This window comes from Myotis davidii, unplaced genomic scaffold, assembly GCF_000327345.1.
Source record: "Myotis davidii unplaced genomic scaffold, ASM32734v1 scaffold753, whole genome shotgun sequence".
In the NCBI taxonomy this organism is placed as follows: Eukaryota; Metazoa; Chordata; class Mammalia; order Chiroptera; family Vespertilionidae; genus Myotis; species Myotis davidii.
The window spans coordinates 924,816-941,384 of NW_006286231.1; the positions used below are offsets into that span (position 1 = coordinate 924,816).

General features: G+C 38.3%; 1 protein-coding gene across 1 annotated transcript in view; it reads right to left on the minus strand.

Moving 5' to 3' along the window:
* Window positions 1–13,554: 13,554 nt before the first annotated feature.
* The window catches only part of LOC102756734 (centrosomal protein of 19 kDa-like), a 3,791-nt gene continuing 776 nt past the window's right edge, over window positions 13,555–16,569 (minus strand). Inside the window, 1 exon segment of the mRNA XM_015559801.1 lies at window positions 13,555–13,628. Within this exon segment, the coding sequence (XP_015415287.1) occupies window positions 13,555–13,628 (74 nt within the window).

Below are 16,569 nucleotides of genomic sequence, written 5' to 3' on the forward strand. Positions count from 1 at the left end.
TATCTACTCTTTTCTGTTTACACTGGAAATAATGCAATCTGTTTTCTTTCTGAAACTCCCATCAAAGTGATTTGTCCTAAAGTGATGTGTGCTTACCTGTTATGGATGACTCTGCACTGTTCAAAAAGTCACTGAAATGCATAATGCATAGAAGTTCCCCTATAATTATTTGATCTAGACCAGTGGTTGGCAAACTGCAGCTCTTTGGCCCCTTGAGTGTAGCTCTTCCACAAAATACCACGTGCACGCCCACACGTGGTATTTTGTGGTATTCTGTAGAAGAGCCACACTCAAGGGGCCAAAGAGTCGCATGTGGCTCGTGAGCCAAAGTTTGCCGACCACTAGACTATTGTTAACACTGATTTTGTTTACCTGTGCCTCCATCATCTGATTTTCGAGAAACAAACTCAGAAATAAAGATGGAGGATACCCATCTTGGAGTTTTTATTGCGTGAGTAACCCAAATGATGTACAGTGTGTCTTCAGATAACATCGTTTCATTCAATGTAATTTTGTTATAACGTTGATGAGATGCGGTAGGAACTTAACCCTTGTTTATATTAATTAGCTTATGGTAAAATTGGTTTTGTTCTGTCATTTTGCTTAAAATCGCAGAACCTATTGATGATGTTAAGTAACTACTTTACCATGGCTGAAAGAACCAGAATTTTATGGACAACTTACAGTTTTTAAGATTGCTAAGAAAAATGGTATAATGAAAAATGACTTGTCCTACTATGAAGTGGAAATGTTGGCCACCCACATATGGTCAAACCTGCCACATACTCCCCTAGTTAGAGCCAGAAACAATTATTGAGCACCTGTGCTGGGTACCTGCAATACAGGGGTGGATAAGACAAAACAATTTCTAGTTTTAGGGAGCATGTGATCTATGAAGGATGGGAATTCTTTTACTTTGCCTCCCTATCCCCCCCACCCCATCCCACCCGATCCCTCTTTGCTATCCACTGTGTGCCTGCCCTGTTTTTGAATTTTCCAGTCTTCACTCCAGTTGGTTTGCAAGCAAGCTCAATATACATTTTTTATTTTAAAAGACAGCGCTTTGCAAGTGATAAAAATAGCACCTGTCTCACTTTATCAAGATAAAAATATATAATTAAAAAAATAAAGATTTTTTTCATATTATAAAAGCAATACCTAATTATTGGGGAAACATGAAAAATACAGAGAACAGCAAAAATGAAGCAAATGTGGCAAAAAAAATAAAATAACAATCCCTTGCAATCCAACTTGGAGAAAATCACAGTAGACCTTTTGGTGTATTTTCTTTCAGGTTTTTATTTTGTCACTTTTGCTTCTTTTTCACCAAATGTAAAAAATAATTTTTTAAATTTATATTTTTTAAATCATCTACTGATTAATAATTTACCATGTGTAATTTGTTTATCATTCTCCAAAAATTATTCTAATGAAAGATGGTCAATTTTAAAAGGACACAGAAAATATCATATTTTTTTTGCAGTGGTCTTTTTATAAAAGGTAGAAAAATTGAATGCATACTTTTTTTTAAGCGTTTTCTGTTAAGCAATCATATAAATCAAGATATAATCCTTTTTTTTTTCATTTCTCTTACCTTGGCATCTGTAAAATGTCTGTTGAGGCCCACCTCTGACATTTATGATTGTAGATATAACACAGATGGCAGGAAAGAGGCATAAGGCAGAGAGCTAGTTCATATCTGCCCTGGGGAGCTAATCTGCTCTGTCTTTATGAAGGTAGTCCAAACCTGTGTAGTAAACACTTTTTTAAGGTTTAGGCATGGAGTACAGAAAATGGTAAAACAAATACTAGTTACTAGATGATAGGCTGGAAGGAAGGAAGGAAGGAAGGAAGGAAGGAAGGAAGGAAAGAGGAGGGGAGGAGGGAGGGAGGGAGGAGGGAAGGGAGGGAGGGAGGTTGGGAATGTGAAAACACTGTTTCCCACTAGCAGTTGGTTGAATCCTTGGATGTGCAACATGCCCATAGGAAGGGCCAACTCTATTGGAAAAAAATCCTTGTATAAGTGGACATATGCAGTTCAAACCCACGTTGTTCAAGACTCTTGTCTTTCACAATCCCCACAGCCTACAGTTTCCTCTAATATACAGTGGACACAATAATAATAGCTATTGATAGGGTTATTTTGAGGATTGCATGAGTAATATTAAATGCCTGATACATAATAAAAACAAGACATATGCTCATTATTACTGTTATTGCTATTATGGAAATGTTTGTTTTAAAAGAAAATTATTGACTAGAGTTGACATCTCTGCAAGATAGACATACTTGTGTAATTTATAGATAACTGCCCAGATTTCCTTAACCAAACAACTACATAAAAACCTCTCAGGTTCTTCCCTGGGCCTCTTGAAATAGTCACTTGTTAAGAATGACATTTCTTGCCCTGGATGATGTGGCTCAATTGGTTGGGCATCCCTCTGTGCACCAAATGGCTGCCGGGTCAATTCCCAGTGCCTAGGTTGCTGGCTCAAATCCAAGTAGGGGTGCATGGGGGGGGGGGGCAGCTAATGGATGACTCATCACCTGTATTTCCCAGTGCAGACTTAGGAGAGACACAATGGTGATGCAGAATCACTATTTTTAGGCCTATTTCTAGGTGATCTTTATGCAAGCTAAAGTTTGAGAAACTCTGAAACATCTTTACTTGGAACAAGTTTAAACAAAAATCTTTTTGTAAATATTGCATTAGTTACTACAACAGATTCAGAGTGAGTGCTGTTTACAAAAATATCAGTAGACAGGGTACATTCGAAATAGGCCTGTGAATTATTTATAGAGTAGCTAGTATAGACTCAAGAGTTTTTATATAATCGTTGTTGTACACCAAAACATTTTCTGAAATTATTGGAAAAGAGTTTCACCAATCATAAACCAATCGCCTACCTCCCACACACAATCAAGATCAGCCACCTGAGAATGCCAACCTTTATTGATTTTGGTGGAGAAAAAAAAAATATATATATATGGGGTTTTAACATTTGTCTCATTCAAATAAAGCAATTATTTCATAAAGAATTTAAAAATAAATTTTTATAAAAAGTATATCTTTGAATTGTAGAATCAGAATTGCAAGGCTATATAGCATATTAAAACACTTTGGTTGTTAGCCAGTATTGCCCAGTGTCTACTACCCAGGCTCAGTAACAAGATTGCCTTTAAAAGGCTTGCTGCCAAAACCGGTTTGGCTCAGTGGATAGAGCGTCGGCCTGCGGACTGAGGAGTCCCAGGTTCGATTCTGGTCAAGGGCATGTACCTGGGTTGTGGGCACATCCCCAGTAGGAGATGTGCAGGAGGCAGCTGATCGATGTTTCTCTCTCATCGATGTTTCTAACTCTCTATCTCTCTCCCTTCCTGTCTGTAAAAAATCAATAAAATATATTTTTTAAAAAAATAAATAAATAAAAGGCTCGCTTTGTCACTACTGGGCATAGGCCAGTGACCTCACTGTGTCTCAATTTCCTGGCTGTAATGTGGACATAACAACAGTACCTATCTCACAGGACTGTTGGAAGGATTAAGTGAGTCAATATGTATAAAAGGCTTAGAATAAATACTAAATACTAATAAATACTTACAGGATGTTTATTATTGTCACTTTTCACATCTAATCCAACGATCTCCTTTTATAGCAGAGAAAACTAAGTACAAAAACACTATGATTTATCCAGGTCAGACTTGAGGAATGTCAAAACTGGGACCTAGGACTACAATCTCCACATACATCTTCCCCAATTATCCTCCTGAATTAGAAAACAATATAATTTTGTTTTTAGTGATTCATACCTGAAACTCACCCACTGCCCTAAAACCTACAAACTACCAAATGAACAGTTAAAAAAATGTTTGTTTCCCCATGATACATCCAAAACGATCACCATAGCCATCTCCACACAGAAGGATGATGATTCCTCAATAATTTAATTCAGAAGGGAGTTTGACAAGTCTCATATTTTAGAGCTCTGAAAGTGCATGTCAGTATTATTGAAATTTGGAATCTAAGAAATCAGTTGTAGAAACTAAATAGTGGTGGTGTCTCATTGGGGCTCGTAATTATGTTCTTTTCATGTATGCTCATTGCTTGATCACCTATTGCAGTGTGGCCTCAATTTTATTCATAGACTTTTGTCCTTCCTCTGGGAAATGGATGGATGGCTCTGGCATGCATATCCTTCTCTTTTGAAATCTCTGAGCCAACAATCCATTTAATTATTGCTAGTAATGACTTTGCTGGATGCATTAGACATTCTTCTGTCTTACATCTCACTCTAGATTTGGATGTTGTGCTAGTGCTAAGTTAGAACAGTGCACCCAGTGGTCCTTTTTGGTTGTGCCTAAAGAAACTTTGGGGATATGCTGAGGTGTGTTTTGGGTTTCATCCTCCATTCCAAACAGTTTGTGTGGCTTCTTCTCTATTTCAGCATGTGGGTTACAACTTCGAGGGAACCAGAGGCAGACCACTGGGCAACACGGTGATGCAAAGAGAAATGCGTTATAGGTAATTTTCTCATCCCGTTTCCCTCCTTATCCTTCATTTTGGGTCCTCCTATTTCAGTGACCCACCCAGGTCTTTGTGTCCTTAACAGATGACACAACTTCTATTTCCTAATACCCACAATAAAGTTTTGCCTATCTCTGAAAATTATTTCTAAAGTTGTAATAGGTAATAAAGCTAATTAAATACCTTAATATTATAAAGTATTCAGAACAGTCCCTAACCTGTAGTAAATGATGTGTAATATTTATTAAATAAAAATGAACCTATTAAACTAATTTATTTTATATAAAGTCTTCTTTAAAGAATATGTTTGTATTAAACCATGGCATTTGTGGGGGGTTTTTTTCTTTTTTATTTAACTTCAGCTTACAAGGCATTTTAATGACATAGTCTAATGGGTAGGAATTTTTATACTGAGATCATAAAGTAGGCATTTTGGTAATCCTGAAAACACATTTTATAGCAGCTACTACTCCACTTAGTTTAGTTGCGGGTTACACCCTCAGTGTGTGAAAGAATGTATGGCATTGAGGAAGTAACCCTTCTCAACCTGTCCACTTTACTTTTCCACTATATTGACTCCCACATTTCCCTTTTCTTTTTTCTTTTTTTTGAGCCTGATTATTGAAACCTTCCAAGGCTTCTCTCACCCACATCCCTGCCTCTCAAATTCAGTGAAGACGGGTTCAGTTAACGCTGGTGACTCTGTGATGCTTGTTTACATGCAACATGGGCACAAACAGCAATGAAATCCCTGTCTGACAGCATGTGCTCTGCGTTGGCTGCTCTCTCTCTTATACACGCTGGTCCAGAGGAATACGAGCAGCTTAAGCTGAAGGAAGAAGGCTGGCTGCAGTAACTAGCTGTTTATGTAAGAGCCCTTCTGCAACTCGGGATTTCCCAGTTAAATGAGGATAAGCAGTCTAGGGAGTTGATTGTTGAAAACTTCCAAATGCCAAGGAAAGATACAAATTCAATGTTTCTTGACTAGATGGAAATTTAGCACATTTCAGTTACGTTCAATATTTAATTAAGTCACTGAATGCTCAAGTTGGCTAGAATCCTGCAGGACATCTAGAGAAACACCTTCATTTTACAAGTGAGAAATATGAACCCTAAAAGATCGAGTAAATTTTCTTGCACTTTCCCAGGAGCTAGTGGAAAAGCTCTCTGGATAACCTATTTGGGAAAGGATCATGCTCCATGTGTGAACAGACATGGAGAAGAGAAAAACACAGTTCCTCCCATAGAGAAGCTTTAGGTTCAAAGAGGTGGGTCTCTCAAGAGTTTAACTTAGCTACTCTATGGTGCTGTTGCCTTGGCATTTTGGGGGGGAGGGGGGAGTGAAGTAAGGGGAGGAGAAGTAAGTGGCCTGCTAGGACTTTAAACTAATGCCTCATACAAGCGCATGCCTAGATAACAGCTCACAGAGTTACAAGCAAATTTAAGTCTCTGATACGACTTTCACTATATCCTTATGATCAACAGTCTCTCCCCCACCTCCCAATTTCTTCACTGTGCACCCTTTAGATAAGACCCCAATGGGGCCAAAACCCTGTTCTTTTGGATTGAATTGACCAATTTGGCCTTAGCACAAGAATCCAAAAGCACTTCATCTATGAACCCTAGTAAACACGTGTCCTGGTCTCATCTTTCTATGTCTGCACTCTGTCTTGACCTCCCATGTGTCCCCTCAAAGTATGCATGGTACTTCCTTCAGGACTTGTAAGTAATAAACTTCTCTATTTCAATTTCTCTGTGGTCTGTTGTTGAACTATGGTTCATCATCCATATCCTGTTCTCCACTTATCAAGTATTAATATGACAAATTCATTACAGGATCTTTCCTTGAATTTCTATTATCATTCAGTTCAAGAAATAGTGTGAAGCCTGGCCAGTGTGGCTAGGTGGGTGAGCATCAACCTATAAACAAGGAGGTCAAGGTTCAATTGCTGGTCAGGGTAAATGCCCAGGTTGCAGGCTCGATCCCCAGTGTGAGCATGTAGGAGGCAGCCAATCAATGATTCTCTCTCATCATTGATATTTCTATCTCTCCCTCTCTCCTCTGCTCTGAAATCAATAAAAATATATTAATAAAAAATCAAAATAAATAAAAAAGCCTGGCCGGCGTGGGTCAGTGGTTGAACTTGAGTGCAGGTAGTGATCCTAGGGAACCGGAGTTGGGGCCCAGGAACCATGAAACAGGGAAGGCAGGAAGCCAGTGCATCCCCGCGGATCAGCACTCTGAACAGCTGAGCCTTGCTCCCCACAAGGATTCAGAGCCAACAGAGTGCCCCTGGGGTTGTGAACTTCCATGCACTCCCAGGTTTCTGCAGGCTGCCTGGGCCCCGCAGAAGCCCCACAAGTTAACAGAGAAGCCCCTGAACAGAATGTGACACAACAGAGGCTCAAGTCACATCTACCTGAAGCAGGTTACACAGCAATGGCTAGAGTACAGAGGAAGGCTGAGGAGGTGTAAGATGGTGCAGTGAGACCAGTGGCACCATGACGGCTGACCACCCGGACCTTTGTCTTTCATGCTCCAGAACTCTCCCAGATCAGGCTCCCAGACTGGGTTTTCAGCACTGTTGTCAGGTACAGGCTCGAAGCCTTCTCCAAACAGCATGCCCCAAACCACAACAAAACCAGGAGACAAGTTCCCAGGCCTTCAGAACCAAGTGTACTGCATGCTAGTAATTCAAAGTGGTTGCTAATTCACAAGAACAGATTCATATTCTTCTTAGGTGCCCACTCTCTCAAACAACAAAAATGATAAATATTACCTCTCAACACAATAAATAAAGCTTGGCATTTTTCAGTGTACACTTTCATAATATTGTCCTTTTCTCTTTAGAGTTTCTTTATAGTGTCCTTAATGAGAATTTGGTAACTCTGATGCCACAAGAGAGGAAAAAGGCATCGTGTACTTGCTAAAGCTGGCAGCTCCTCTGAGCCTTACTGAAATGATCAAACAAGTCCATTCCAAAGAATCAACTTAAACATTTTTTCCCTAAACATTCTTTATAGCTAACCAACATTCAAGGGTCTCAGCAGAGGGTAACAGAGGTGAACTGAGAGGAAGGGAAGCTTGGTGATGTAGACTTCCTCAAATGAATAGTCTTTTGAATTGAATTCCATGCACATAATCTTGTTTGAACAAAGAAATAAACAACTTTGTTCCCTTGAAGTCCCCTTGGGGACTTTCTCCACAAATGCCTTGAGCAGAGGCCTCCGGCACTAAAATGGTGGCAGGGCTGCTGGCCCCCTGGAGCAGGCTGCTGCCATCCATAGCCTTTGATCTCACAACTCATGCCAGACCATGTGCAAAGCTGCTATGCTAATCTCTTTCCTCAGTGCATTCTCTGTCCCCGATGGCAGGCCCTATACAATGTTCAGAAGTGTTTTCTTTAACTGGCACACAAAACTCTGAAGATTACTGCTAATTACATGGTACATATTGATTTCCCTTGCTCCTGGAGTTCATAATTTTGCATATTGCAAGTCAAACCAGGCAGATCCCGACTCTTCACAAAGAACGGGCTTCCCTTATATTTTTCAGTTCATTTTCCTCCCTCCCTTCCTTCCTTCCTTCCTTCCTTCCTTCCTTCCTGCCTGCCTTCCTTCCTTCCTCCCCCCCTCCCTCCCTTCCTCTCTGAAATCAATAAAAATATTTTTTAAGAAAAGGCGTATGCAGTACTCAAGATGTAGTGGGAATTGCCTCACCCTTCCTTCCTTCCTTCCTTCTGCTTTTTCTCTCCATCCTTCTCTTCCTCACTCCATCCTTTCCTCTCTCTTCATTGCTGCTTTCTCTCCTGTTTCTTCTTTCCTTTCTCCCTTGTTCACTCTCTCCCCTCCTTTTTCCTGTTATTTTTTTCTGTTTATTTCATGTACATCTCATACACCTATACACAGAACTCAAAATGTTCTTTTCCTCTTCCGCATTCACACATAAATGAAAAAGCACCGAGTGATTAAGAAAAGTCTATTTAAAAAGCAGACATCAGAGTCACCTTACAACTTAAATGTCATTTTTAAAGTCACCAAGCATTAAAATGGATTTTGTTTTTAAATACATGTTTTAGAGAGAAGAAAAAAATAATTATCAATTAATTCGCTGCCTGGTGTGTTCAAGAAGAATGGTGGAACACTCATGCGTAAATCTATAAAGGAAAACTCCTTGGAGAAGCTCACGTGCTGTGTAATTAGAGTTAATTAACACATTTGCTAATTGACTATTATTTAGCACTCCAGCTGCTGAGGAAAGATCCATAGGCCCATTAAATATTAATTAGCAAAAGTCTATTGTCTGATCCTGTCAGATTCTGTATTGATGAGATATTTACAAGTGCATCTTTGTTCGGCTGGGTACAGAGTAACACACAGTCGTTGGCCATTGAGGAATAAGAAAGCGAGAATCTCACCCATAAACACATATGTCCTATATTTCAGTCAATTATTTTTTTCTCTCCTTCAACTGAATACATTGCCAAAAATACTAGAAATAATGTATTCATCTGTGTTTGTATAGTTACCTACCTTGGGATTAATGTGGTTCCCATTATACCAAATTCTGGTATTCACTTGACAGCCTATGTGACATACCCTGTAGAAAATTACAGAAAAATTAACCCATTTTTTTAAATAGTAAAAAAAAAAAAATGCTCTCTGCAGCTTTTTAAAAATAGCTTTATTGAGATATAATTCACATACCATACAATTCACCCATTTAAACTGTATAATTCAATGGCTTCTGGTATACTACACTATTTTTTAATTGTTAAAATAATTCAGTTTAAAATGAATATTATATATATACACATATATATATATATGTCATAAAATTTGCCATTTAAACCATTTTTATGTGTACTATTCAGTGGCATTAACTACATTCATAATGTTGTAAAAAAAAAAAAAAACCCCATAGTTTTTTTTAAGTTTATTTAAGTCTCCTGGTGACGGAAGGCACAATTTGAGAACAGATCCATCTGCTGTTCCTACTCTAAAAAGTTCAGTTTCCAAGTGGTAAACTGTCTCACTGCTCAGTCAGCAGTATGACTGTGAAATTGCTCTCTGATTGGAAGCCCGTCTGCACATCACCTGTTTTGATTGTTTTCCCTTTTCTTGATTAATTCTGCCTCCAACGTCCACACTTGGCCGAGCAACAATACTGAACGAAAACATGTGCCCTTTTTCCTGCTTTCAGGTAGCAGTGCTCCTGGCAGTTCTGCTTTAGTCAAATTGCTAGGAGCATTTCCAGGTATCCGAAGATTTCAGTTGACATATGCCACATTTCCTCCCCTATCACTTGCCACCCTCTTCCTTTTTCCAGAGGAACCCCACTAAGATGACAGTCCCGCCCAAGTGATCACAGTGAATCTAATAGTTTATTGGCAATGTGGATCCCTCCACAGTGGCCCTGCACAAATTCTCTGGGTAATTCACTTAATGGAAAACTGCTCTCTCTTTCCGTTTAGTGACCCTGGATATTGACAATGGTATCAAACCCAAGTCTGTCCAAGGACTAGTCTTATTTTTATGCTCTATTATTTACCCTTCTCACCAGACTGCCAAATTCCTGATCAAGTCACCCCATTTCGTGACCCTAAATATGTGAGGGCTCTTTATTTGGTCATTCTTGATGCTGTGATCAGCTTTCTCAACAAGCTCCAGACAACTACAGTTATATGCTCCTGTAATCAGACTGGAGGGCAACTGGTAATACCTACCCACCTTCAGCTACCTGCAGCCTAAGCCATTTACTCTGTCTTATTTTTATCCATGGCTTTTGACCTTATATTATTTACATTTTATTATAATCTACCCCATCATGGCTAACTCCAAGATATCTGCACTACTTCAAGTACCTAGAACAGAACGTGGCACATAGTTTGTGCATAATAAACATTTGTTTAATGACTGAATGAATTTTAAATCTCCAATAGTGATAAGCCAAATTGTGAAATTATTTACTTTGTCATTATAGAAATATTTTCTACATCAAATATTCCTTTTCCTTTCATTTTGTTGCCAAGATTGGATGATGATGATAGAGAGGGAAACAATGATAGATAAATTTATTCTGCATTCTGGCTATTTATATACTTTGTCAGCTTTGTTGATGAGGGGGCTAAACTAAGAAAGGTAAATTTTATGTGGAAAATTAGAGGTAAGTTTAAATTAGTAAAGGTTTTAAAGACCCTTAATAAATTTACTGCAGGGCAATTCTAAATGAAGAAGGAGAAGAAGAAGAAGGAAGAGGAGGAGGAGGAGGAGGAGTGGGGGGAGGAGGAGGAGGGGGAGGATCGAGGAGGAAAACAACAACCACATTAATTTAAAAGAATATAGCTTGGCATCTCTTTTTTGTGGATGTCCGATCATATAAGTTCATACTTTATTCAAAAGTTATTGATGAAAAAGACAATATTGAGAAACCAGGGCTCCATGTACCAGAAGTCATTTGATTGATCATTAAATGAGAGCCCTAATGGACACATGTGGCAATAAATATTGGTTATGAAACTGGCTAGTGTCTAGATTTGCAAAAAAATAATCAGGGGGCAAAAACATAGAGAGTGTTGATCCTACCTTTGTGAGAAGAGTAAGACTGATCACAAATATGTGCATAGTAAAAAATGTTCCTATATGTGAATTTTGGCATTCATAAGAGAGCATTGGTTAACTAGGACCCCTATACTGCCATTCAATTATGAAGGAGATTTTACTTGAGGGTATTTTATAATCCTCATATAATTGTGTATATAATGAATTAATAACAAAGCAGCAAAGAAGTACACCTGAAACCTCAAATCCTATTTGAAGTTGGGGCAAAGAGGCAGGGGGAAAAGATGGAATGTGGACAGAATTGTTTAGCAGAGAGGCTCATTCATGAGAGAGCTCTCTCCCTTTAACAACCTATGATGCTCTCTAATGATTTCACATCTGATTCAGAACTATTAAGTGTTATATAATTATTAAATGTAAGTATGCATTATTATCTGAAGATTATAAAAAGCAAGATATGTTTGTTAATTAAAATAATATTTTATGAAAATATAAATCTTTTTCTCCCTAAAAAAAAATCCATTTAGAATAAGCAAAAGAAGTGGAGCTGTAAAATGTTACAGATTAAATGGGGGGAGTGTGCCCAGAGGAAAAATATTTTTAATACTGAGTACAATTTATATCTCAACTCAGGAAGCCAAACCGCATAGCAGGTAAGTGAGGTTATCTCCCTGGAGCAGACTGAGTCTCGAAACCTCACTTTGGGTAGAGGGTCTGACAGCTGGAACTCATCATCCCAGTTTCTGACATCACTGTCTCGTGTCACAAATACCATGAGAAACACTTCATGTAAGCTGCCCAAGATGAAACAATGACTTAAACCATTCTCCATGCCAGAATTCCCCAGGGAGTGGCTCTGCTATCTGTTCATCTTCCAGTCAGCCTCAATACTCTTAGACATCTCCTGCTACTCAAAGGCAATCATTTCTTTGCCATTATCAAATGGACCAGAATCAAATGATGACATCCTCATCCTTCCTTCTTTCCTTCCTCATCTACCTCCCTTTCCTTGAGTCTAAAGTGGATAGAAGAGTCAAGCCTGGCTGTGTGGCTCAATGGTTGAGTGTCAACCTATGCACCAGAGGTCATGGTTCGATTTCCAGTCAGGCGCATGCCTAGGTTCCAGGTTCAGTCCACAATAGGGAGCGTGTAGGAGGCAGCCGATCAACGATTCTCTCTCATCGTTGATGTTTCTATCTCTCCCTTCCTCTCTGAAATCAATAAAAATACATTTAAAATTTTTAAAAAGGAAAGTGGATAGAAGAATCAGGAACACTTTAGTGCCTGCTGGGACAGCTATATGCCACTGTCTCTGCTTTAGGCTCCATCTCAGAGTAACATGAATAACAATAACACTGGACAAAAGCAAATGAAGAAAACTTGAAAATAGATTTAACCTATTTCCACCCATACCCAATACAATGTTGGTTATATAGCAACCTCATACAACCACCAACAAGGAAGGAAAAGGACAAAACAGACATGTTATTTAGGAAAGTACACTAGGGATAGAGAAATATGAATCCAGAGAACACTGCCTTATAAGATGGATGTTAGCTTCTATAACTCTACTTCATATTAACAATAACTTATTATTTTGTAAATATAAATATTCTTTATGAGAGATGAATGCATAAATAAGTGGAGGAACATCCAGAATATTATTCAGTGATGAAAAGAAATGAGCTATCCAGCCATGAAAAGACATGGAGGAAGCTTAAATGCATAAAAAATACAATGCATATTACCAAATGAAAAAAGCCAATCTGAAATGCTAAATAATGTATGATTCCAACTATATGACATTCTGGAAATGGCAGAATTATAGAAACAATAAAAAGATCAGTGTTTGCCAGGGAGTAGGAGTGAGGGTAGAATGAATATGCAGAGCACAAGGGATTTTTATCTCAGTAAAAAATACTCTGTATGATGGATAGATGTCATTATACATTTGTTATTATATTCATTACACATTATATATATGAGAAATTTCTGTACTTTCCACTCAAATTTGTTGTGAACCAAAAACTGCTATATAAATAAGTCTATTAAAGTAATAAAAAATTAAACTTAAAAAGATATATTAGTCTGCTTTGGCCAGTTTTTCTCCATGGTTAGAGCATCAGATCTCGGACCAAAGGGTTGCAGGTTCGATCCCCAGCCCTGACTGAGGTATGTGCAGGGCATATGTATCTTTCACACTGATGTGGGGGTTTTTTTTCCTCTCTCTCTCTCTTTCCCTCTCTCCCCCTTCTCCTCCATCCCCGCTTTCCTCTCTCAAAAAATCAATGGAAAAAATATCCATCAAAAGGTATGTCCTTTTGATGCATAGAATCTGTGGAAGGCCAAAATTATCATCCTTTTTTCTGTACATTTTGTAATAAAGAAGCAATTATAGAATGTGTCTTAGAAGGAACTCTCCTGACCAATAGATTAAGGCAATGCTTCTCTCTCCACCTGTCTATTGGCAGTCACAGAATCGCAATAGGTGCTAAAAAGTCTTCTGGAATAAATGCTGAAGGCTGTGCACACTTGATGTTGAGACCTGTTTAACAGTCTGAGAACACCCAGATAAAAGAGAGATTAAAGGAGGAGCAATGGGGATCCCCAAAAGATTTGTGGGAAAGAAAAATGAAATTGCAGAGTGAACTTAACTATGCAACAGCCTGAGTAGTGGATGATAATAGATGCTTCTAGCATAGCTTGGCCAGGAGCTTGTCCCATTCCAACAATCCTAGGATACGTGCACACCACCAAAGGCAGGGACGGTGAGTGCATTGGAAGTATTGCTCACTAAATTCTGAAATAATTATGAACTCAGCCAACCTTGCTAAGGCATTTCTCTGCTCTCATTCCTCAGCGAGAGCAACACAGGAGTGTTCTCCTTCCCATCTCACTGGATTTCGGGCAACACAGAAGGAGTGTTCTCCTTCCCATCTCACTGGATTTCTGAGGCTGGGCCTGACTGTCCAGTTGCAATGGCATTGAGACAATAGTTACGGCAATTGAAACAGAATGTCCACTCAGAGACTGTGGCTCTGTTGGGACTTGGTGGCAGTCTCCAGGTGATCTTCCATGGCAATTAGTGAGGGAAAGGGCTCATTTGTGGATTCATAATGGCACTCGTATTTATTCCAAGAAGTACTTGGGGAGGGTTTCTCTGCAAAAGATTAAACTCCCTGCAACCAAGCAGGTGGGAATTAGAAGCCACCTATATTTAGCCACCTATATATATAGCTTTTATATAATAAAACCTGAGACAAAAAGGATGGAGTAAACTGGATCCTAGAAAACTGCCTTAATAAATCCACATTCTTTTCTGTGACACCACTTTGAATCAGCAAGGTGGCAAGATTATATTTACAAATGCTTAAGTGGTGAAAAAAATATTTTTCTTTATTTAAAAATTGAACTTATTGGGCGACATTGGTTTTTAAGATTATGTAGGTTTTCAGTGTACATGTCTATGATACATGATCTGTATATTGCCCACCACCCAAAGTCAATGTACAAAGCTTTTAAACTTATTGTCCAAATTATTATTACAAAGGCCAACTGTTGCTTAGGTTTTGGTCCCATGCAGAACATCATTTGTGAGTTTACATGCTGTAAACAAGCTGTAACTTACTGTAGCATTTTTTATTTATAAAGTTTATTGCCAAATGTCTTGGTGGTGCTTTATTCATTAGGCTTTCCCTTTCCCTTTTGAAGTCTGAGTATATGCAGGGACAGAGTCACTACTGTAGCAGTAATCTTTTATTTAAATATTAGATAAATATTTCAAGGGCACAGAGTGACAAAGGAAGCACTTTATTACCTCAGACTGAAGATTAAGAGAGGGATAAAAGGAACAGGAAAGAAAAAGTTGTGGAACGTGCTGCTATTGAAAATCCAACACAACCCCCACGATTGGGCAGCTCTACTGCCAAGAGCCATTCTTGCCCCTCGTTACAGAAATGGTCATTAACGTTTAATACCTCCTGGGAGGGGGAGCGACTTTGTGAGCTGGGAGATTAGTGTTGTCTTCTTTCCTGCTATTTATGGAGCTTCGGGGCTCGTGTGACATTTCCATCCCACTTGCCCGTTCTCTCCACAGCCGATCCCTTAGAGGCAGAGGAACAGGTTGCTTTTCCCATCTGCTCCATACCTCTGATCTCCAGTCTTGGCAAATTAGTTTTCAGACAAATAAAAAATATTTTGATAGTAAATCCTTCTTTATAACATTCCCCTGGGGAGGGAGTAATCAGCCTTAGAATATCAGCACACCATCAGTTTAACCAAATTTGAGTATTGCAGTCTGGTTGAACATAATTTCCTCTCTTTGTCACTGAGCATTTTCTTTTTTTCCCCTTCTGTCTTTTATTCCTCTCCTAAATCCCAATGCCCAAATAGTAATATTTTGATAGATTAATCATCATCAGGTAACCATAACCTCTGGAAAAAGCATGTGGGGTTTTTTTTCTCATTTATATCAGAAAATGAGTTTGAATTCATAAACCAATGGTGTTTCTTTTGCAGCTCTGTAAAAACATACAATCTCTATATGTCTGGGTTACTGTATCTTCTTTGTGATTATTGTATAAATATCTATGCAAAATTGCACAAATACAAAACCAGACACCTCAATTCTTATTAAAAGTGAACTAGCTAAGAAAGTAGATCTTAAAAGTTCTCTTCACAAGAATAAAAAAGTTGTAACTGTGTGGTGATGGATGATAACTAGGCTTATTGTGGTAATCATTTCACAACATATACAAATGTGGAATTATAATGCATATGCCTGAGACTAATATGCTATCTGTCAATTATATCTCAATTTTTAAAAAAGCAAACTAGAAAGTGACTAAAGAATTATTTAGAACCATCCTAAACCAAGTGAAGTAGCAATATACATTTTTTTTAATTTTTACAGTTTTATTTAATGAGTATTAAGTTCCTTGCAGAAAACACAGGATTTCTACCAATTAAATAATAAGAAAGATTGTCTGTATACATATAACCTTGTCAACAAAAATTTCTTCTTTGTGGATCCAAATTCATGAATAGGCCTAAACTGGCAGTCCCTATTTTTCATTTATTATGGGTAGAGTCCCCATTTTACAAACAAACCTCTTTTTTATGGGAAAAGGGGCAGGGTTTCAGAATATCTTTGGTGTATATTTCCTGATATCTGAGGGGCAGAATTCTCCTGTTGTCCATCAAATGACATGAACTGTAGCTGCAGCATAATATGCAGGGGCACTCTACTCTAGAATTAAATACTTATAAAACAGAGTTAAATATAAGTAAAGACATAATGCATAAGGATAATCCCCTCGTAACTGTGTATGCCCTCCAATCTTGTCTAACTATAATTTGCTTACTGTGCCTCAATGAAAAAAAATTTTTTTAATCTTCACCCAAGGATATGTTTAGATTGATATTTAGAGAGAGAGGGAGAGAGAGAGAGAGAGAGAGAGAGAGAGAGAGAGAGAGAGAGACATTGA